The following is a 23,975-nucleotide window of genomic DNA, read 5'->3' on the forward strand; positions in this document are numbered from 1 at the left end:
ATATTGATAATCATTCTTGCTAAGGGGAGAATAGAAAATTTTTTCTTGGAGGATCCTAGAATAGTTTTTTATACAACTAATAGCTGTCTGTTTCAGTGTTTTTAGATTTTCAGTTTTTGTTTCTACAACTAAAGACCACAGCGTTGTTTGACAAAATGTCTTTGCAAACTAATAAACATTGATTGTATCATTTAAATTGAGTCAGACATGCAAAACTTGCAAAATATCAAATTTATTCTTTTTTTTTTTTTAAGAAAAGTTTTCACATGCACACCCACACAATAATTTGTATCCATCAATATAGGCTGATATTTTTTCTTTATAATAAAGCTAGCACACAATTGCAGACTTTTAAAACAATATGGTCTTGACACCATGGGAAAAAGCTTGCACTGTTTGATTATAAAGTTAATGTACAAAAAGGCAGTTTGAAAATCAAGTATAAACATTTAAAAACAATTTTTACAAATGGACAAAGTACAAAAAGAGCAACAGTCACTCAAAATGAAAAGAAGCAATGTCAGGACATGGTCTACAAATGGTAAAAGATGTACATCAGCTCACCAAGGACTAACATGTCTGTCCGGCCAAAAGTTGTACAGAAAATGTTAGAATGTTTTGTATACATTCCTTTTTGGCAGTTTTTGTTTGTGTAGAAAAAAATAGGCTGCTTTTGTTTTTTTCTCTGTAATGATGGAGTCGTGTGAGTAGATAGAGGTGGACTTATCGCACACGGAGATGGACATCTGCACAACTGGGCAGCTCTGAAAATGCATGGGCTTTCAATTCATCATACATTCACTACTCTACATTTAATGCGTATAGATATATATCAATATACAGTACTTATATCCTGCACCATCAAAACTGGACACTGAACAGGCATCAACAATAGATTGGCTTGAATAAACATGATTCAGATTTGGGGTTCGGGTACCGGGCTTTGTAGAGGTAGCCTTGTGTCTGATCATTAACTGCAAAGGAAAATCTTCCAGCCTTCCCACGAAGTCTGAATGTGTGTTGCATTTTAGGCATTGAATGGGCTACGATGACGGGACTAACTTCACCAATGCTATATCACAGTCTAACCAGTGTCTCAAGTTCCCTAGAATGTAGTTTCCTGTCAGTCATTGCGTGTGTTTACATGCACACTAATAAACCAACCCTTATGCTATTACAGAATTTTTCCAGGTGTGAAGCGCATAGCCTGTCTGATAGAACCTTTAACCAGATTGTGAAAAATTTGACAACTACCTAGCCCCACACACACACACACACCTCTTGTGCAAACAGTAACCGGTGACATATCTGTAATTTCAGTTGCAAAACTTGTTTTATTTTTTTGCATGACTAAAGTGCATGTTAATGTGGTAAATCATTATTGCTATAATCTGGTCACTCCCAATTATCTGATTGTGTGCATGTAAACACATGTGTTCATGCTTGGAATTGGATATGCAATGGCATTGTGAATAAAGTGCCTTTGTTTTCTCTACTTCCCCCACCCCCAGAAATTTCAGGAAACACTTGTTGTTCATAACAGATTTTTGTAGTTACATTTCTGAAAATGAATTTTGAGTATCAGACCATCAACCCACACTTTTGGAGATTTCTATGTAAGCTCTGATCTTGTGGATACAAGTCAAACAGCATCTTCTATGTCACAAGCCAGGAGTTACACCTGTGTATTGCTTTTTTTTTTTTTTTTTTTTTTTTTTTTTTGAAGGAAGAAACAAACGGAAAGTAGGTATGGGACTGCATTCTCTACGGAACAAAGTACTAACCATTGTGCAATTATAAGGCAAGTACATAGAGGTTGGATCTTGGCATTTCCATCCAATTGGACACAGGAGGCTGGGACCCTGTAGATAGCATGTGCTTGTTTTGGGGAAAAACACTTGTATCACATTGTTGAAATGGGGCTTGAGGGTCCTGCTGATTTTTCAGAGCCCACATTATCCGGGCTGAGCTAATCACTGCTTGCTTTGAAGGGGCATCATGAGGTGCAACTCTTGCATACGACTTGCATGACTAGCTGTTTCCTCATATTCCAAGTGGACTCAAAAGGTTTAAATTGAGCCCTCTGTGTGTATGACATTCTGATTTCTACATCTAAAGACACATTTGTCAGTTCCTGGCATGATTGGATGGATTAAGCGCCATTAATGTGACAATGTCTTGATTTGCAACAAAACCTCCTCAGCCAGACAGCGAGGTAAGCCCTCCAACACTTCTGATGCCATGAGGTTTCAGAATCTGAAGTATATTGAGCATATGCAGCTAATAAGATTAAATAAATACAAATATCCTAGAATACAATGTACAAGAATAAAGCATTTGCTGAGCTCAGAAATGCCCCCTGTTACGCATACAGTATTTTATTTTACAGCGCCAAGTCTTTGCAATAGTTTCTTCCCTTTGGAGAGCAGTCCCTTTTTCTTTTTGGAGTACATGTCCATTGGGGCCCTGATGGGACTGCTGGGCCCCAAGTTGGCAGGGCCACAGCCAAGGTTGTGTGGACGCACTGTGGGAGAGGCTGTTCTTCTGGGCGGACCCAATTTTCCCAGTGGAACCTAATGGGAGACCCGTAAGGGATAGTTGAGGGTGTTAAAAAGCCAGCTGTCTCTCACACCTCAGCCTCTACTCCCCTTGTCTTATTTCCTCTGTCTCGGCTGGGTGAAGTCTAGCTCCCTGGATGTTGTCCTGCCCTGCCCCCCCTCCCCCCCCCAAGTAAAACACGTCTCCGTCTCATTTCTTAATGATGCTGCCATGAATAAGCTACAACACATAATAGAAGCATGATTCACTTGCCTTAAACATTTACTAGCCTCGACATCCACATAAGGAGACATTTCCCAACAATGACTAGCAAAGACAGGGAAGTTCCTCTCACAGCAACAGATACATTTCCATTTTGGGACAAGTGGGACATATATCACATTCACTTTCCTTCCTCATATTTATAAAGATATTTACTGATACAAATGGGTTACAAAGAAACTACTAGTCACTATTCCTTTTCTGTAATCATAAGCTAAAAGGCTTCTTCAACTTGCACATTGGGAAGACAGATGGTTCAAGTAAATATAAAATGAGTCTGCTGCATTTATTTTTGTGTTCAGTTTAATGCAATTGTCTAATTGCTGTATCAACAAAGGTAAATATAGACTTCAGAAAACAAGGTTTGGTGCTACAATCTGGCTGCTTTTCAAATTGCTAGAAAAAAACAAAATGTTAAGTTGCAAGTAAGACGATGTTCCTGGCTTTTTTGCTAAAATAGTGAAAAGCATTTGATACAAGTTTATTGTTGTGACTACAATTTAGAGACATACCATATTGCTTTAGTAGGTAATTCTGCTGCTCTGAGTCAATTCTATTCACACCGGTTTGTTAAGGAATCAGAGATGCTTTGCATTTTACGTTATGAATTACGATTTGGAGTTGTTCAAAAGTTTTTTGAGAATAAACTTGAGTTACTCCTTGATAATTAGATAACTTCTTTAGTCCATTTAATCACAGTTGTATCTTAAATAGTTGTATCTTCCTTGGCTAGTAGTGCTGAAAATTACACATCAACTTTCCACTACTTTGTTTTCTGTCTGGTCCAAATACTTGGTCACCGAGTAATTTAAAAATGTGGATTTCAATGGCAAATGTCATTAATATTTTAACAGTGGGAAAAAATCTGATTATTTCTCATTTTGCAGAGGAAGACATTTCAATATATGTATTTCAACTATGATTTGTGTGTTAAACTGTTCCCATGTGTTATATGAAACTTTGCATACACAATGTAATGCTACCAAGCTGTGATCATTTCTGTCACATCTTGGTTCGCTTTGCAAAAGGTGCCTGATCACACTAAGGATGAAGGCTAACATGTTGTTTTTCCATTCATTCAGTGAGGAGTTTCTTAATATTTCTGAGTATTGACTGGTTTAAAAAAAAAATAAAAAAAAATAGAAGCCTGACCAAAACTTGAAATTTCTTTAACATCTTCTTTGGGTATTTGCCTTGAAGTAGTAGATTTCATATTTTGTTTTTAAAGGATACAAAATATCATCCAGTGCCCTGAAAGCAACCTCAATGCCAGCAGCTGTTTGGATTATTTGTCGTGCAATAATGGCCTTTTAGCTTACCATGAGTTACAGAAGGAGACATGTTCCAGGAGACGGACATTTTCATATACAACACCCAGAGAAACAACTGAAGATACCATACTTCTTGTCTAATGCATTGGCTAGGTTACCGTCTCCTTGCAACAAACAGCATAGTGTTTGGCGAAACAGAGAATCTTCCTACCTCTACCTAAAGGCATAGCAGCACTAAAGGAATGTCACATAAAGTACATGTGTTGCATACCAGAAACTAAGGGTACCCATGTCATCTGCATTAGACGGGGGGAGCGTAATCTTGGTATCCTCAGTTGCTCACTTACGTGACGGAAACAGAGCCGTTAAGGTGTGAAATGAACACTCTTCTTCTGTTATGCCAAGCAGGTGAGGAAAAGAAATAAAAAAAAAATATGGTGATGGCATTTAAATATTTTGAACTATGACAATGGCAAATTAGAACAGAGAGAAAAAATATCTGATGACACATATTAATATTTAAACCATTGCATTATTTCTCGAACACAAAATAACATTACACATTTACATTTCTTTTAAATAATTGTTTTTGAAATTATTCTCTTACGGCAACATGGGTTAGGTGACATACTCTACAAGACAGCAATGTACAAAACAAGGTGTTCAGGAGCTGATACAAAAGTTACACTCGACTTATCTTGATATAAAATTCATGCATCTGGACTAGTGAACATGCGGTGCTACAGACTACATAGATCGTCTCTCGATACATCAAAACTATTTACTCTATTAGAAATGATTTGGGATCAAACAGAATATATTCAGAAATCATCTGCTAATTATGCATGTGCAAAAAGTGTTAACTGCTGTTTTCAAGACATGACAGAACAAGTAAAAAGTCACATTAACACCCTTCCCCCCACAAAATTTACTCTCATTGAGAATGCTTTATAAATACAATATATCCATGTTTTGTACAATACCACCCTTTCAAAGCAGTAAACAAAAAATAAAAGTATGTTTGTCAAGTATTAGTCTTAAAGTTAAAAGTTTTTTTTTTTTTTCATAGACATCTATTTATTTACAGCATAAGTCAAAAATCCCCATTTTAGTTTGACTAATGAGACACACACACACACACACACACATACAAACACTGAACTTAAAGAAAACTGAAAAGAGTAAATGGATGACAGAGTGCTAGTACTGCGAAGGAGCATGTACCCTTTTGGTCTTTATCCGTGCTGGAGTGTCCTGGGGATATCGAGATGGTGAGTCAGTGAGAAAAACCTCTACATCGTCAGGCACTTCTTCAAGAAAGTTGGAAGGAACAAGTCCATTGTGTCCGTTGAGCTCGCCCTGAAGACAATGTGAGGACAGTGAGTAGTGTAAGACTTATCTAATTTCCCTCCATACTCACCCGTAGTACACAGGTTTAGAATGATACCCACAAAAAGAGTTCAGGTTTTTATAACTAAAGAACTGGAAATTTCAACTGGGACCAATCAACATAGTTCTTTTCTCTTCACAAAATAAGCACGACTTCTATTTTAAAACACTGTGATTAGTGAATTCATGGAAACTCACAGCAGAACACAAGCAAATGTCTTTTGGTGGAAAAAATACATGTCGTAAACAACATAAATGTTAAGAACTCACATAGTAAAAGCCATCTTCATCGATTTCGCCAAAAACAGTGATGACATCACCAGCACAGAATGTCAGTTCAGCCTGTCAAAGAACAACAAGCTTTTGAGACTGACTCATCGGATCATCAGTATAATTTGTTCATCTTCTCAGTTCCACTTTCAAAACATCAAATCTACAGGGAAGGGATGGCTTGAAATGCTGTGCTTCCTTTTCCAATGTAATGTGATGCATCTAAAAGATGAGTGTCAAATCAGTCTTAGCAGACAGACTGTTGCAGCTGCAAATGCATCAGATGTTGGAACTGTGAAGACAGGATAGCAACACACTGGGTGCATCTCTCCTATAGGACGCTCAAGAACACACAGACCAGACATAGCGCATGTAGAATACGCAGGAGACAGGTTGTGACACAAAGACCAATCCAGGAATGGAGGCGCTAGCTCAGGCAATGCAGGAGGTGCATTTTTCATGACCACCAGAGACAGAAGGCCGAGGCCCATTAACTTAATCCACCTCCTCATTTAAACTCCATCAAACAGGGAAGGAAACACACACACCCACACACACATACGCACACACACACACACACATCACTATATCCTCCTTGCCCTCACTCACCTCCTCATTCAGTCTGTTGCCTTCATACTGTTCGGTGGCAGTACCAATAGAAAGGTGACAGTAAGTGAAAGAAGGGGGGTTGCGGCCAACAGAACAGCAAATCCTTTTTTTAGTCCCACAGTAAACAGTTAGTCCTCAGACCACCCACTCTGCACTCATTATTCTCTTGGGAACACAATAACTTGCTGTTTTATACTTCTGTTCATCATGATGTCCGCGGCACAGAAATCATGACCTACCTTTAGCTCGATATGTCGGCAAAAGATATGGCAGATTAACATATCGGCCTCTATCAAACATCACTGAATACACATCGGACTCAGACAGCATGTTGCTGCTGGTGTGGAGTATTCGAAATATCAAAAGAAACACAACCTCTAAGTTTTAAAAAAACATCAGATTTTTAAGTTCGACATTTTCTCTTCTTTCGGAAACTTACTACTCAACAAAAAACACGTTGTCTATGTGTTCAATTTCTGCAAGTCTTCAAATTTCAAAGGAGAAAAAGAACCACTTAAATATTTTTGCATTTCTTGTTCTATCTATGTAAAAAATAACTTGTCCTCAAAGCCAAAAAAGATACCAGGCCATTTTAAAAAGTTTTTTGTTGTTGTTTAGTTGTTGAATTTGCTGAAAGACAATTTTAAATTTTGCTTTAATTTTTGGCCGGAAGTTCATTTTCCAAAGACTTCATGTGAGAGTGAAGTCTTTGGTTTTATAAAATTATAATGATGACAGAAATATAAGGACCAATTAGAACATCTGTAGCTGTACTGGGGAACAGTACCTCTATGTCAACATTAGGGGAACTCTCTCGGGGATCGTAGTCATACAGGGCCACCATTCTCCGCGTTGACACCGGGTGCTGACGCCCACTACGCCTGTTCCTCTCTTTGAGAAGGGCAAAGCATGAAAAAAAGACAAAATCAGAGAGGTATCAGCAGGGAACCACGTAAATTCTCCGTCCACAGATGTGATTAACAAAATTGATATATATAAAAATAAAGGAATGTGCATTGATAGCAAACATCAGAAAGATAAGGAAGATAGATATTCAAAGGTGAACAAAGACAGAGAGCTCAAAAAGTGAAGTGCATGTCAATTTGTACACACCCCTCTTGGACTTTCGAGACCTGCGATTTATTGATCGTCCGTCTTTGAAACGATCACAGTTCACTTAATAGGAAAGAATAGAAAAACACGAGTAAGTGGGGAGAATAGAGAAAAAGAAACATTTTTAACAGAGGACAGCCACATTCAAGTAGACTAACAGCGTATCAATAAATTAAGTTGTGAAATACCTTACCTAACTTCTCCACTGGAGTGTTGAGTGGCAGGAAGCCTTGTTTGAGGAGCTGGCCCATCATTTCGTCATCCTCTGTTTGGATTTCAGAGACCATGTTACAAGGAATAAGACCCACTCGGTCTCTAATTTCTGCCCTGTAGAACCCATCCGTGTCTTTATTCCCAAACACCTAAGGAGAGTACAAAGTGTTTGGGAAAATTATGTTTTCTCAAAGTGCAGAAAAGCCTTTAAATTCACAGTAATCTAGCACAAACTACGCTGTAGTTATCTTCTCATGTCAATGGCCTGAGAAAGTAAGGGGAAGTTTTTAGTTCATGAAACATTACTGCTATCTAACAATGAAAACATTTTTTAACCTTTTTTCTCTAAATGATAACAAAATACAACAGTAGTTCAGTATATCTTACTGAATTTATAAAATAAGGAATGGCATAATTTAAGTCCAGGACACTGGTCATCTAAAAGAAAGATGTGTGTGTGATGCTTTCTAAGGTAATAATCAAGGCTTTCAGAGATTTGGAATGCATCAGCAGAGCAGTAAAGTGGTATTTCATCATTTTTCAAATCATTTTGACAGATTTGAGCTGGCAGTCACATCTTAATCAATCTATAAAGACTGAATTGCTATACAGAAATAACTTTTCTTTGAAGAAATAAACCTAGCAATTTTTTAATGTTAAGTTGCTATTGAATATCTGTGTCTACAAGTCAAGTCAGTACCTTGATGATCTGGCCTTCCTTGAAAGGCAGCTCCTCATCAGCAGCATCGGGGTTGGGAGACATTGACAGGGGGTCATAGTCAAAGAGAGCCACAAACACACGGGTCATCTCCTCTTGCTCTGAATCCTCAAAGTATTCCGGGGAGCGCCTTCCCCGCATGTGCCTGCGCCGGCTGTATCCGTCTGAAAAATAGAGCAGGCCTCTGCTGCTACTACCAGCCTTATACAGCCACGCTGGCTGTAGAGGCAATGAGAGCAGAAGATGTCTCTTTGTTAGAGCTGACAAGAGTTCAGGTAATGTGATGCATGTGTGAAAAAAGAGCCAGAGATCAATTGCAATTATTGATTAGATTTTAATTTTAATTTCTCTTCACTTTGAAAAAGACACTTGTAGGAAAACAGCAGGGTTCTTCGTTCACACATCTCAGCTTGCTGGACGTGGCAGTAACTGTGCATCACAGAACACAGTGCAACACAGCACAGACAGGAAACAGGTTTCAAGCAGCTTTTAGGTGCAGGGAAAGTGAATGGTAACAGGTAACACTGCACTGTTAGTCATTGCTGTTTCACTGCCTTATCTCACAGAGGCTGATTTAAGAGCATGCTTTCCTGAGTTTGAATGCACTAAGGTGAGCATTCCTACATCAAATGCTGATGTAACGCCATGCTTCAAGGCCACAATGGGAAGCGAAAAAGGTCGGGGAGGCACATTCCCTAAGGAGACAGGATATCAAGTGCACCAGCAATTTTTGGTGACCCAGATATCATGGCCAGTGAAGGGCAAGGAATTATCCCCATATCCATTGCCCGTTCCCTTCACGGATCACCATATTAAATGTTTCGCTGGCAAATAGAGTTGATTCATGTCTCAGCTATGGCACACAAGTGAAATATGATTTTTAAGAGACGTAAAGTATGCCGAAATGAAGCTGAGATAAATGTTTGAGTCTGATAGCATCAGAGTAAACAAATGTGCGACCCTCTTATACTGACCAGACAAAATCCCAAGAATGCATCTTTTCCTCTCGCCAATTAAAGGGAGCATGCAAAATTAAAAGCAAGCTATTGGTTCAGAGAGGTGACGGTGGTGGGTGGGAGTTAGAGGGAAAGCAGGAGGAAGTGAGGAAAAGCTGGGTTAGATTGAAGTTACAGAGTGTTATGAAGTGATATGAGGGGTGAGTCAGAGGAGTGGGTGGGATGGGGTTTCTTGGGATCGAAGCCAGAGGATAGGAGTACATACAGGGGAAGGATTTTCATTCTCCAGTGATGGGAAAGGGGGGCTCGCCTGGTCTATCCCCTTCACTTTATTTTACTAATCTAACCTCAAGAAGGTTGCCAACTATCCAGCACAGAACAAAGTCCGCTATCATATCACTGCATGTGATTCAACATTCAGCGTTTCTTAGCCTTATCTGGTATAGTCATCTTGAAGAGAAGCTGCACCACATACCATATTGATCCTCAGAGGACATAGAGCTCCATAGCCTTCGCCCAGCTACACTGCCATAGTAAACATCCTCCTTGATGGGTGAGAGGTTCCCCTCACTTCCCTCACTGTTACTGTCCATGGTGATCTCTATAGAAGACACCAATCACAACGTTACACACTCTGCACTACCCCATGGCCCATTCAATCATGCTGAGACAGTAGGATGAGGATGTTGCCCTGAGCTGGGTGGGTGGGTGTTCAAGCCAACAGGTTTCACTCTGGAGTCACTGGGTGTAAAACAGCAATGTTTGCACCGTTGAAGGGGGAGGTCAAATGAAGTGGTCATGTCAACATGTTAGGTCACAGTATACATAGGAATAGGGTCATAACTTTCCTTGAAAACTGCAATTGAACAACTGCCGAATCCGGCTCATGAGGATGGGCATCTAAAGGGTGTGCAGACATCCTACAAAAAGGTGAGCTATTGGGTTGTTAAAGGTCTATGGAAGAGATGTAAAGCTTGGCTCACATGGGTAAGGGATACATATGGTAAAAATAGCACAAACATCAGTGGTCCTGCATGTGGGGGTTATGCATCTCCTCATGTGGTGACCTCACTAACCAATGGATGGAATGGGCCGTCGTTGAGGAGGGGTACCGATGTGAACCGGCCTCCTCCCTGGGTGGTCCAGATGATCGGCGCTTCCATGTGAAGGCGTGTTCCCAATGATCTTTAGAGTAAAGAAACAGACAACTGATCAGAACAATGAACCACCAGCAGTGTGAAAACTAATTAAGAATCCCACAATCCTGTTAAAGACAAACTAAAATACACAAGAACCAATGACTGGCTACCTTTTGTCCCTAGGGCGCCTAACTATTACGAAAAATTAAATTCATTAAACAATAAGCAAACCCAAGAAACTATCAAAACAAATAAATGAAAGAAACCCCAACACAACGACATGGATCAGGGTTAGGGAGGCGCAGATGTTTAACTAAAGACCATTTGTTCGGTTTTGTTTTTTTTCTGTGCATGTCGGCTCAATGACAAGAAAAGCAAGTAAATGATGCTATAAAAGACCAACGTAAAAAAAGAGCAGATGGAGGAATTTGGTTGCGAAAATCGAATGATGAAATTAGCTGAGCAAAGCCGGCTCAGTGTTAAACCTGTCCAAACATTCGGTTCGTATGAAATGCCAATGAACCAGAGATCGCCTTGCTGAAACAAGTGCAAGAGCTGAGATGATAGAAATGGGCAGTGGACTTAATTTGTCGTCGGAAACTTCTTGAGCCGTCTTCCTTTCTTATGTGGAGTAATGACAAGCAAGAGATGCAAAAATAAAGCTCAAAGCACATAGTGGCCTACAACTGTAACAAAACATGACTGAAGACATGGAGAACAGACCTACTCTATCAGCCAAGAGGGAAGAGGCAGAGAAGATGGGAACGCAATCATGCACTGCACAGACACTCTCCATCAAATGGGAACTTTGTCCTCCAAGACATGAGAAATCAAAACTTAAATGGCCTTTAGGTAAATAAAAAACTCTACTGTATTTTAAAAGACACCTGTCATTCAAAGAACAAGTAAAGTAAGTCACACAAAGTAAAATCTGAACAACCATGAAAAATCAAAATGTCAAATGAAAGGAAGGGGAATAATCAACAAAAAATAGACGACATTAAGAGAACAGAATGTCTGCAGCTTGCTGATGAAAAGTACAGCAGAAAGTCTGAATCACACACCAGTGACTGGTCCCGGTTGAGCCTGGACAAAGATTGGGCCCTAGCCTCCCTGTGGGGACTGTAATAGACCCTGTCCAGCTTGTTCAGCCTGCCCTCGCTCAGGGCCCCCTCCCTCGAGTAGTTTCGTGCTCCAGGTTCCCGACCAGGACCAAAGTGATCCGTGTTCCTAAAGTCACCGGTGTGGACTGACTTGGCAGCAGTCAGTGGAACATCGGAGAACTCTTCCTCCACGCTGCACTGACGGGTCAGAGTTCTTTTACGGCCCATAGCCAGGGCCCGCCTTTCAATAGGGCCTTCACAGTGGATGATCCGCACAGGCCCCCGCATTGGGCTCCCATGTGTGTAATACCCTCGATGACCCCTTCCTAAAGATCCTTCTTCCTCACTGCCACAGTCTAAACCGCTATCAGGACTCTTGGTGTTCTGGCGACTGGGGCGTCCTAAACTGCGATCCTCAGCGTTGTAGGAGTATCGGCTGTCAGAGAAGCGAGGAGAGGAGCGCTGGCGCTGCAGGTGTCTCAAGTTTTTGTTGCCGCTGAGAGGTTTGTTGGGGTATGTTCTCCGCTGAGTGTGTGGCGTTCCCGGACGTCCTCCCTCTTCAAAAATCAGGCGCTGACCCATACTGTCCATGCTGTCCGACTCCTCCTCAGCCACCTCTGGGATGCTATGGAGACGCTTGCTTCGGAGCGACTTCTGTTTCACCACCTCCCTCTGGAGGTCCCAGCAGTCTCTTTCCTCAGCAAGGTCCTGACGTTTGTAATACGCCTCCAGTCATGACCAGGATGCAAAGTTCCACATTTTTTTCACAGTTCAGTAAGTCAGTTCAATTCAAAATGTTCAGTTTATTTATATGTTTTTGAAGGGGGGTTGAAAAGGCAGGAAACAACACAGTATGTGAATAGAATAAATAGGAGGGAAAGACAAAATAAAGACATAATTAGTTATTTGTGGCAATGTAGCAAGACATGCAGTCTCATTCCGTGAGGAGGAAATGGCATGCTCTGGAGAGGAATCTGTGCAGACAAAAATAACAAAACTGACAAAATGGGCGTCCACACGTGATTGAGAATAAAGAGAAATTTGCTTGTTGATGGAAACTATCAGAAGAAAAAGACACACGCCACTATAGGAGGAGTCACTAATGCAGGTAAATGAATGAACGATGACAAAATCAATAAGCAAATCTTTTAAAATCCATGAAATTAAAATGTGAGTAACATAAATAATGAGACACAAATTAAGGCACTTTGGCAAAATTGCAATATATACATATCCATAGGTACATAGAAAACAATGAGGAGACATCCTGGTCAACCCTTGTCTAATTATTTTTAACAAAGGTGGGTTTACAATCTAAAATGAAATGCAATAAGAAAAAGGGATAGTTTATATATAATCCCACTTTACAAGTACAGGGAAATGACAGCATGGCGATGCCACATCGGTGCATGTAAAACGATATAAATCAAATACTCCCACTAATGCGTTGGTTTCATAAACATCATGTCACCATATGTTTACCTGTACGGACACAGAGTTAATCACATCGAATATCAGAAATTTTGGATTGACTTTTGATAGCATGTTTGCTATGGAACAGATGTAATAAGTTACTCTATAAGAAGCCACTAACACTGTCTCTCACACCACTAAAATTATAGCATGACTGACTTTACATTCACACAACCCCACAACAGAACAAATGAAGACACAGTCATGTACTGACACTGTTTACATTTACATTGGAACTAGAAAATTAAGCATTTGAACATGAAAGACATGAACAAAAGTGGATATGTCCATTTAAGTGATCACTTAAATGAGATTCCCATGTGAACTTAATATGCCATGACCTTTTGACACAGCATTTTTCATTTTGAACTTTTAACATTTTTGCTTTTAACACATTAGGAACGTCAAAATGCAATCGCTCTTTTAGTTTGCGTTCTTCCCTTCTCACGTGCTGCACAAATATGTTTACATAGCCATTCCCATGAGCTCAGCGTTCAATGAATTAAGCAGTGCTGGGAGGGTTAAGGGAAAAGGAGGGTTATTTGAGGGAGCTCAGCGAACAAAGCCACAATGGGCATGGTTATTGAGCTTGGAAGAGAGAACAAAAACCTGTCCAGATGACATGCCCCTGCCATTCTCCGTCTAGTCTGCCTGTCTCCACCATCAACCCACCCCCTCTTTTCAACTGCAGGACTGAAGGCATACGGTAGGTACCTTTAGAGTGTTGTGGGAGTTGATACTGCGCCTGCGACCCTCCTCCAGTTGCATCTCGGAGTAAAGATCTTCCTCATCCTCCTCCATGATGTCGGACAGATCAGAACCCCGGCTGCTCTCTGTCTGATACTCTTCACTGTGGGTGTAGTGGGGATGATGATGCTGAGAGAAACGAGGGATAGATAACAGCAGTGGAGTATGACCTCTCATTAATACATTCACTTTAGGCTACCTTCTCACTTGTGAATACTTTTTGTGTTGTTTAATGACAGTTTTATGAGGTAATGCAAGAAACAAACTGATTAAGATTTGAGCTGAAATGTGGAAAGTTAATAAATCTGTAAATAGCATACAAAATATTCTTACATACTGAGATTACATACATATATGCTCAATATCACAGCATCTGATAGGACAGCTTGCTGTGTTTCTGTAGAGTACCTGTCTGCCTAATTCTGAGCCCCGGAGGAATTCATCCACTGAGGCTCCTCTCCTCTTTGTATGGGGGGAGTCATAACCATCCTCCTCCTCATCAGAATTGAGCGGATGCAGACTGTTACCACGCTCACTGAAGATATTCCTCTTTTCAACCTTGCAAAAGAAATAGTGTTGTAACATCCAAATTATTTGGTGAGAAGTCACCTCAAAGTGTACTGCATTGAACATTTGGACAATTTACACAACCACATCCCCACAACTTTCAGAAAAGAGGTCTACAGTCATAACCTGGAAACCAAAATCCATGGTTTATTCATTCATTCATTCTATATAGCACTTATCCTGCACACAGGTTCACAGTGAGACTAGGGACCGGCTGACTTATGATCTGTCACTAAACCCTTAACAGGGCCACATACAGAGACAGTGCTTTCTCATTCAACCTATGGACAAATTTATGTCCAATTATCCTATATCATTTTGTTGGACCAGGAATTGAACCATTAACCTTCTTGCTGTGAGAGAGGAGTTCTAACCTCTGCACACAATGAACGGTTGACTGGAATATTGTTTCCGAAGTCCTCACATACCCTGTTGCCCTCTGCGAATACCCTCTGGGCAGCTTCTCTGGCCATGGCCTTGGCGATCGTGTTGGGGATAGGTACTCCCTGAGGCTGTGGCAGGATCCGTTGAGGGGAGGGTGATCGTCGTGGCGGGAAGTGTGGTGGCTCCAGGTTGGGTCCACGAAGACTCGGGGGCAGTGGGGAGGGGGAGCGCTCCCAAGGCTGACCTGAACGTAGGCCCACCTCATGCTCTTTGGTTTCTGGGTCTCTGGCACTTATGAGTGGTTTGGACTTGGACAAAGGCTGATGCTGAAAATGAGGATGGGGATGAGGAGGGGGAGGATGTATGGGCTGCGTGGGCTGCTGTGCATGGGGTAATGTGTGAGGCTGTGCTCGAGAGAGAGGTTGCACCTGGGGTTGAGGGTGATTTGGTGGGTATGTTGATGGGTAAGGAGGATGGGTTTGCGAGTGGGCAGGAGGAGCCTGTTGTTGAGGCATATGTGGGATGGTTCGATGGGAAAGACGTGGGGAACCCAAGAGATTATGTGGGATGATTGCAATTGGTGAGTCTTGGGACTCGCCTTGTGTTGATAACGTCCGTACTATGACTTCTCTGGCCTCAAGACACTGAATCCTGTTTAATTCCACTGTGACATAGTCTGCTGTTGGGTACAAGACCTCAGCAATCTGCATTCAGAATGAGAACACAATTGACTCCTTATGAAAAAGAAGCATTTACCAACGAAGCCTGCTTTCATCGACATGCATTCTTTGGAATTCTAAGATCTGTTTATTTCATGTAAAAAAAAAAAAAAAAAAACTTTAAAAACTGTCAGAAGGTTATATCCCCGGAGCTGTAACAGATACTTTCTAATACTGTTCTGAGTAATACTCCCCTTTTTAAATGTTATTTTCGGGGAACACTCATTGAGAGAAGGCTCCCCTTTTATTTATATTTTGAAATGCTGCGATCACATTCATAAGATTTTCAATGGAAACTACAGTCAGACTGGATAGTTCAATGGGAAAATCTGGAGATGAAAAGAAATAATTTCATCATCAACAAGCAAGTGACAGCTAATATTGTATTAGCATAATACTTTCGTTCCTCAGGTTGTCAAATCTGACATTAAGGAGATGTGCCTCTAATGATGTCACTACATAGAGCTCGTAACGCTCAACTGAATTCTGTGGCGGCACTAAAAGAGCTGCATCCTGAAGCAAGGAACATGAATGGAGTTGTAGTATGTTCTACAATGACAGTAAGAGAATAGTGGAAGCAACTAATTTCAAGCTCATCTGAGCTAATCTTTCAGTGATTGGCCTAAAACAATGATTGTGGGTAAGTGTTGACTGTTAATCAATTGTTGAATCACTTTTGAAATGTGAGGACTAATTTTTTAGAAATGTACTTTTAAAGGCCTACATCAAGGGCAACTCAATAAAATATATTACATTTCCCTCCTGCCTTTATCTACCTCTCAGAGAGGTGAAATGAGATAGTTGTAGAAATATGAACTGCAAAAAAAATTAATTTCTGCGTTCAAAACCTTTGAGTGAATTTATTCATATGAATTCAGTTCCTCAGCATGTTTGTAGAATTCTGATGAACCCTTTTTAATTTTGTCCAGGAGATGGAGGCAGAGTTTTACTGAGCAAGAACTACTGTCACGAATGGCATGATCTGTTTTTATTGTAAGAAAAATAAAGAATGACCAGTTTGGAAATTGGTACCTTTTGTCCCTTTGTGCACACAGCATAGCCAATAACACTGGCTCCATTTGAGGTTCCGGCAGAAGTCAGAGGCGGTGGCTTCCATCTGACCTGCAGAATTCCGGGTGTCTGACCACACTGGACCTGCACCTCCTGGGGAGGGAGGGGGGGCCCTGGGGAGTACACACACGCACGCACGCACACACACACATGCACACACATACACACACGATAACACGATAAGAGAATAAGATTAACATTTTAACTGTTGCTGAACCAAATTTGCTGATATGATCAGAAAATATTGTACTGGTCATGCTCATTCATTAATCTTTTCATTGTGCTATGCAACTAGGACATGGTCATGCTGCGTTAAATGACAGGATCACAAAGTCTGTCTTGAAGAAGTCAAGTTTCCACATTAAAAGTTCAACAGTCGTAGTGACCGTTAAGAGAACCTTTCTCAATGTGAATTCAGAAGAACCAGTTCGGGAAAAATAATCCCTATTTCAATTTATTTTGGTCCAAGATATAGCAGTGGAAGCACATCAAAAAGGGTTCTCTTAAGGTTTGCTTAAATAAGGTAGTAATGGAAATTGACATGTTTCATTTTACTTTGAAAATATTTGAGCAATTAGTTGTTTAACTACAAAGTATCAAATTGCAGTGTATATTCTGATAAGTGCATGCCAAAGTGATGTTTTCAGATATATTTTCTCTGCATGGTATTTTCTTTATTGTGATAGTGGACTCGAGAAACCAAGAAATGTTCCCATATGGCACATTGTTTCAGAGATTTTGGATAATTGCTGTAAAGGTGATCCGATAACAATGCTTGTCAGTCAGGGGCACATTTATACCAGTTTGTTTAACTGCAAAAAAAAAAAACGACGTAGACATTGCTTCATGCTGTGATCCTGAATGAATTACTGGATAGCTGGTGGGTGACACACCCCATATATTCATCTGCCAATTGTACATTTACACACATTTGCCTCATGGTAGTTGTTTTCGACCTTGAACAATGTTTATCAAAATGTATTGAACACAATATGTCAGAAAACATACCTATATTTAGAATATTGAGGTGAAAGTGTTTCCATTTTATCGGCTGCTATATAAGATGACACAGTAAGAAGATGAATGTAATATCAACCGCTGAAATTACTCTTTTACAGGAAGTCTGCTACAAGTGTAAACCCTTGATTTTTGAATGGGGGGTTTGGTTGAAAAGGCAAAGTACAAAAGGATCTGGCAACAAACATAATGGCAATCAACATTCTATTGCCAGGTCAGTATTGGTTGAATTCTAGAAGGTATGAAAAAGAGTTGTTTGTGAAATCTTTTAGTTTTGGCTCCATGCTGCACAATATATCAACTCACATCTCTGCAGTGACAAACAATGGCCAGAGTTTGTCAGCAGAAACTCTATGTATAATAATATCCACCAATGTAATCATACTCCCATCTCTAACCTGGCTTTCAAAAGACAAAACACGGATGGAACAGAGGCAACAGCCGTTTGGTGATTCAATTTCCACCCATCATTATTAAACCACTCTTGGCATATATGTCACATTTCATTGAGAACCAAATATGATGTTTGCTACTTCTGGGTAAAATTCAGCAGACGCTGAATTAAGGGCAGAGAATTCAGTTGTGTATCTGTGTCTTGTTTAATGAAGCCATTCTGAGTGTGAACACCTAAAATAGTGCCTAAAGCCACTGTCCTTCTTTTTGACAGTCATCCTCTGCAGAAACCAAGACTATTTCAGAATTCACTAATTAACATGTTCAATAGATGGATCATTTCATGAACTCTCAGCATGTAGGCTCATCGGGTGCCAAAAAACTGTCAATTAAAACTTCAGACTCATTCCTCTGCTCTCCTATTCCCCCCTGTATTTCTTGCCTTTTCACACTCTAATGCCATTGTGTGTTATGTATCAAGCAACAATCATCCTACCAGTGTACAATTTGAAAAACTATTACCCTCAAATGCCAATCCGCCATGAAAAATATATTTTTGCTTGTTATACTCGGAAATCCCCCGATTAGCATTCACTAGTAAAATGCTCAAATAATTTACTCTTGAAATACATCCCTTCTTTCCTACCTATTATCTCCTTGAGCTCTCTGTCACATAGAAAGCAGCAATATAACATATCTCAAATACGGTATATTTATCTGACAAACTCCACAGTCCGAACTGAAGATTAAGAGTGACTCATGGTATTCTCACTGTAAAAGATTTCACAGTAGCAGCAGAATCATGAGAGTGCTTGCAACCCCAGAGCGTTAATAAGTCCCATGGGCGAAAGAAATCGCAGAGATCTACATTCACTTTTACACTTATTTGGCTGATTGACTCTTTGTTTCCACTATTGACTATTTTCAATCTAGTGAATGTGAATGCAACTTTTCACTTTTCCTGTTTTGATCATGTTTTCATGTTAACACCATTCATAGGCTTAAGGAAATTTAAAAGACTCAGTGAATATGAACATTGTTGTAACTTTTCGTCAGTGTACGGATAGGAATATAAATGGATTGCTGTGTGGGATGCAAATCATCAGATGGCATTTCCTTGTGGAATATCAGATGACTTTGAGGCTCAACAGGAGTACTATCCCACCCCACAGAACCTGCTGTCACGTTAGAGAGAAGCACACGTGCAGACATCAAACATCCTCTAATTTCCTTCAGGGTTGGGGACAGGGCATGTTAATCAAACTTATAAGTTCTTTACAAATTTTCATTTTGATATATCTTTACATGGGTAAATGTGGGCTGTTTATGGTATTTCTTAAATGACATATCATTTCCTCACTTTGAAGGTGATTTTCTTCTTTTCAGACGGTTATTTAATTTCACGTACTTCATTTAACACCTTTTCACCAATCTGCTGAGAATAAAATGAAAAATAATTCCTTGAATGTTTATTCAGTGGTGTTATAGAAAAACTCTTTTGCTCTTGTCTTTTTATATGGTTGCTTTTTTTAAATATTTTGTAAAAATTGTTGACGGCAGGCATTTTATATATATCATTGCCTTTTTTCAATTATTTTTTCAATCAAACTTTGAACCCCCTGACTGACTATATCAATGCTTCTGTTAACTGATATCACCCTCCTTCAAAAAAACAGACTTCATTGTAATATGAGGCTGTAAAATGAGTGCTGATAGAAGTGTGTGATTAAAAAGAAGACCTGCAGGCTGAGTGCAGAACTCCACAGAGATTTCTCTCTTCTCCCTCTGATCCACTGGAAGCTGCCAAGGAACCTGATGTGGCTGCGCCACCACCTTCACCTTGTAAACAGTCATGGACTTCAGGTTGAAGAACTTATACTTGTAGCCTCCAGCCTTGATCATGTCATACTCTGCCCCATTGAGGAAGATGGTGTGACTGTAGTTGCTGTTGCTGGGCATCCATGAGAGCTCAGCAGACACCTGTGTGATGCTGTCCACCCGCAGGTAGTAAGGTGCAACCACCACGTCCTTTCCTACGAGCAAAGTGCACCGAAGCTCGTCCGATGGACCCCGGTCAGTGATGCTCTGCACTGAGATTCGATAAGTGTTGGTGGCGAGATTGAGCTTCTCAATGAGAGACTTTGTCCTGCCCCCGTAGGGGACACTCATGCGTACCTCCTTATCCACCAACACATTGTAGCCATTTATGGAGCCCCAACCTGGGGGGACCATAGGAGGATCCCAGCCAATTATGACACTCTTGGCCAGTTGTTTAATCAGGTTGATTCGGCGGGGATAAGGCACAATGTCTTCACCGACTTCATCAATACTGACATCCAGGGTTCCTGTTCCATTGCTGGAGGAGCCCAGGAGGTCCATGCCCAAGCTGCTGGTGCTGATACAATCCTGTTTACTATCAGACAGCAGACTGCTTATACCTGTCCCAATCCCCCTGTTGACCCCCAGTCTATGAGACCCCAGGCTACTGTGACTGTTGAGGCACCCAGGATCTTTAGCTACTGTCTCCTTGTGTTGGACTGAGGGTGTATCCTCATCTTGGACAAAATCCAAAAAATTGGAGGGGACAAGCCCCCTCTGACCATCAAGTAGCTCTCCTGGAAAACAGAAGGAAGACTCGTTGACATGGTCATATTTCAAGCAAGGGATGAATATGGGGAATATCGGGAATGTCAGACCTTCATAAAAGCCATCCTCATCCATTATCCCATAGACGTAGAGGTACTTTCCCGCCACCAGGGGAAGCTCTGCCTCTGGATGCTCATTAGGCCCATCGTAGGGATTGTAGCTGCAGCATAGAAATACTAGAAATAGTCAATTTAATGTTTTCAAAGGAAAAAGGCACTTTTACTATTCATTTCAAAAACTGCAGCCCTAATACTCTGTATATCAAGGATTTGCTGAGTGTGGCTTTAAAATGTTACATTTGTTTGTAATTTTGTTTTGGTCTCGCAAATTTGAGGAGTAGATGCATGTGGGTAGAAAGCTCTGGCTCTGTTTCACATATTTTTGCTCTGAGGATTCCAATTATTTTTTGTGCTGACAGGTCATTTTCTTTACAGATAGAAACACTGAATCATCCTTAAGACCCCAGCATTCCGGTCCAAGAGAGAAAGCACATAAGCTCAGCTCACTGTCTACAGATTGCAGTCAGTTCATTCAATAGAAAGTTTTGGACCCCTTCTCATCGATCACTCATTCTGAAGACACTCAAATTGTTGTTTTAATGTTTTTTTATTTAGGCAAAAGGCTCCTGTTAGCACTTCCTTTGTGCATTGGTTTAAATGCTGTGACTGCACTTACAATGATTTGCTGAATAAATGGGGGAACTACATGAATAATATAATGTCTATTATATAGACATATGCCTTTGTCGAGCAATGCAGACCTTTCAAATTGTTTGTTTTAAGGTTTCTTTATTTTTGGCAATAAGCTCCCGTTTGCACTTCCTTCGTGCATTGGTTTAAATCAGTGGTCTCAAAACTACGGCTTGCCGCCACATTCTCCCCGGCCCCTGAACAATACCAGAGATGCATTATGATTTTTTCTTAATTCTGGCCACGTAATCGTGACTTGTACATGCATAGAACGTAACATTCTATTCCACCCTTCTGCAGTGTGTGCCTGATCTGAAACCCCTCCCTCAAAAAAAAAAAATCCTGGACACACCCCTGTCAAATGACACGGAATAATGGCGAAAAGATTAGGTAAGAGAAAAATAGATTCAGAATACAGGGTATTTAACCTCGTAGGTGTATTTAACTTGGTAGGTATTGGTATCAGTTGGGTTTCATAGCCTGCTTGCTTTCTGGTTGTCACAGTGAATTTGATAAGAGAGAGCTGCAAGAAAGTGTCTACAAGAAAAAAACTTGAAAAGGGTCATTTGGTTATTATTTATTTCATGCATGGTGTTATTTATTTCATGAATAATGTTATTATTTATTTTCTGATTTTTTTTTTTCTGTCAAGATCCCCAGAAGGGGTTGATTTTTGGTTATGCGTAGCTTTCTGGAAAACAACAAATGTTTATGTTTAGACACCTCTGCAATCGTCAGACTTTTTGCTACAAACAAAAGTTATTTGGCCCTTGCAGGAAAAAGTTTGGGGACCCCTGGTTTAAATCCTGAGGCTGCATTGACAGTGATTGGCTGAAGAAATAGGGTTACTACATGAATGACATAATGTCACCTTTATAGACATATACCTGTATCGAGCAATGCAGAGCCGGACCTTCCCTGTGAACTTTGGTTTAGACCTGGTTGTCGAACTGAAGTCCTTGTCCATCTACATGAGAAAAAAACATGATACACCGCCCTTTTTCCTTAAAATTGTCATGTTCTTTTTTAACTCATTTAGGGGGACGTTCTTCATAGAGGAAGAGGAAGAGGTAATTAAATTACTCTGTGTGTTTATCTAAAACAATACAAAATGCTTGACATACCCTTTTACTCCATGCGTCCTAAAAATGAAAAAAGAGGAAAAATAAGGCTTCACTTTAAATCCACAGGTAAAACAATTGACATTTATGATTCACATTTACCAATTAACATTATAACCCACACTGTCAATACGCTCTCTCTCTTACACACACAGACACACAGACACACACACACACACACACACACACACACACATGTACGCACTCAAAGAACGAGTGATTAATTTCAGCATGCTACATTGAGGACATTCAAAGTATTTTCAAGCAATGGTGAATCTAAAATATTTAGCTTGTCCAGATAAAATCATGCTCTTGGATTTTCTTTTGTTCACCCAAAGCACATCATGATGATTAAAATGAATAGACATTTTTTCCCCTTGACTGTTTACCATAAAAACATGAATGTGAAACATTCACCAGCTCAATCAATTCTTTTTGATACAATCTCTGGCATTATTCCTAGTGAAATGAATTTGAGGAAAATTGCATTTATTTCCTTCTTTGATATGGACTGTCTCGATTATTCCAAATATCCTTGCATTAACTGAGCTAACAACTGTAAAGGGGCAACACAGCTGAGACAGTTGCTAAAAAGACCCTGTCTGAATTACACACATTGTGAAATTTTTGATGGTGTATGTATCTGTAAAGAGTCCAATGAAGAATTGAATTTAATCACTGATTAAATTTAATACAGAAGTAGTTGTTTTGTTTTGAGGTGGATCTATTTGTCCCTCCAGAATCTTCTGATTTTGACTGCAGTGTGGTCATTCGGGATGCTGTGTGCGGCTACACTGATTGTTTGGCCCTCTCACTGATTACATTGTTCATCCATTGGCACTTTCATACGAACATCAGAGAAAGAGATGATTTGGGTTTTGAGTGTCTCTCTCTGCCTTTAACGTGAAAGGAAGAGCCCTTGGAGTCTGACGGAGCACCACACTGAGAACAGAACATAATTCCTTCTGTATAATCAGTCAAAAAAAAGTGAAAACACTACAAAATAGTGAAGTAGAAACTTGATGTGACCTCATAAAAATAGCAAACTATTTAAATAACATAAACCCTTGAATGATGCATTTCTACCAGAACAGAAGTTTGAATTGTTGCCCTCCTCAAATTAAAGGAGCAGATTCTAACCTTAATGTGAATTCACAGATATATGATTCATATGCATTATCTATTTTTATAAAAGCAGAGGATAGTCAATTTAGATATTAATTACATAGTAGAGATAATATAATTGCAGAGATCTAATTTCCAAAACCTGCAAGACCACTTGATGCAATTTGTTTTTTTTCACCTGACAGTTTCATTAAACCAATATTAAATCCACAATGTAACAACAATGGAACAAAAACAGCTGTTTGCATTTTTTTGGTATTTAGCTTCGTCAATGTTTCAAATCACAAAGATGTCATCTGTCTGAGAAAAGGAATGCATTTGTTGGAAAAAGAATGTTGATGGCATGAACGAAATATATTTGACTGTATAAAATAAACATAAAAAACAAACAAATGAATGCCAAATGAAAAGAAGAAAAGGAA

At 40.0% G+C, this 23,975-nt stretch overlaps 1 protein-coding gene across 13 annotated transcripts in view; it reads right to left on the reverse strand.

Moving 5' to 3' along the window:
• Positions 1 to 216: 216 nt before the first annotated feature.
• rimbp2b (RIMS binding protein 2b) overlaps positions 217 to 23,975 on the reverse strand; it is a 96,152-nt gene continuing 72,393 nt past the window's right edge. For 4 of the 13 annotated variants that reach the window (XM_086173437.1, XM_086173434.1, XM_086173443.1 and 1 more), the window contains 19 exons: positions 22,432 to 22,449; positions 22,195 to 22,274; positions 20,669 to 20,778; positions 19,712 to 20,587; positions 16,524 to 16,675; positions 14,817 to 15,476; positions 14,230 to 14,379; positions 13,789 to 13,950; positions 11,563 to 12,327; positions 10,436 to 10,544; positions 9,835 to 9,960; positions 8,386 to 8,567; positions 7,666 to 7,834; positions 7,473 to 7,535; positions 7,147 to 7,250; positions 6,360 to 6,386; positions 5,751 to 5,822; positions 5,316 to 5,450; positions 217 to 4,483 (listed from right to left, as the gene is read on the reverse strand). In XM_086173437.1, coding sequence (XP_086029563.1) covers positions 4,457 to 4,483; positions 5,316 to 5,450; positions 5,751 to 5,822; positions 6,360 to 6,386; positions 7,147 to 7,250; positions 7,473 to 7,535; positions 7,666 to 7,834; positions 8,386 to 8,567; positions 9,835 to 9,960; positions 10,436 to 10,544; positions 11,563 to 12,327; positions 13,789 to 13,950; positions 14,230 to 14,379; positions 14,817 to 15,476; positions 16,524 to 16,675; positions 19,712 to 20,587; positions 20,669 to 20,778; positions 22,195 to 22,274; positions 22,432 to 22,449 — 3,987 coding nt within the window. In that variant the 3' untranslated portion in view covers positions 217 to 4,456. Of the gene's footprint in view, positions 4,484 to 5,315; positions 5,451 to 5,750; positions 5,823 to 6,359; positions 6,387 to 7,146; positions 7,251 to 7,472; positions 7,536 to 7,665; positions 7,835 to 8,385; positions 8,623 to 9,834; positions 9,961 to 10,435; positions 10,545 to 11,562; positions 12,328 to 13,788; positions 13,951 to 14,229; positions 14,380 to 14,816; positions 15,477 to 16,523; positions 16,676 to 19,711; positions 20,588 to 20,668; positions 20,779 to 22,194; positions 22,275 to 22,431; positions 22,450 to 23,975 lie in introns of those variants that run through there. The other 9 variants (XM_086173446.1, XM_086173445.1, XR_015108779.1 and 6 more) reach the window with 8 other exon arrangements.

Source organism: Fistularia commersonii, chromosome 26 (genome assembly GCF_037954325.1).
Source record: "Fistularia commersonii isolate RoL2024-O1a breed Wild chromosome 26, RoL_Fcom_v1.0, whole genome shotgun sequence".
Lineage (NCBI taxonomy): Eukaryota > Metazoa > Chordata > Actinopteri > Syngnathiformes > Fistulariidae > Fistularia > Fistularia commersonii.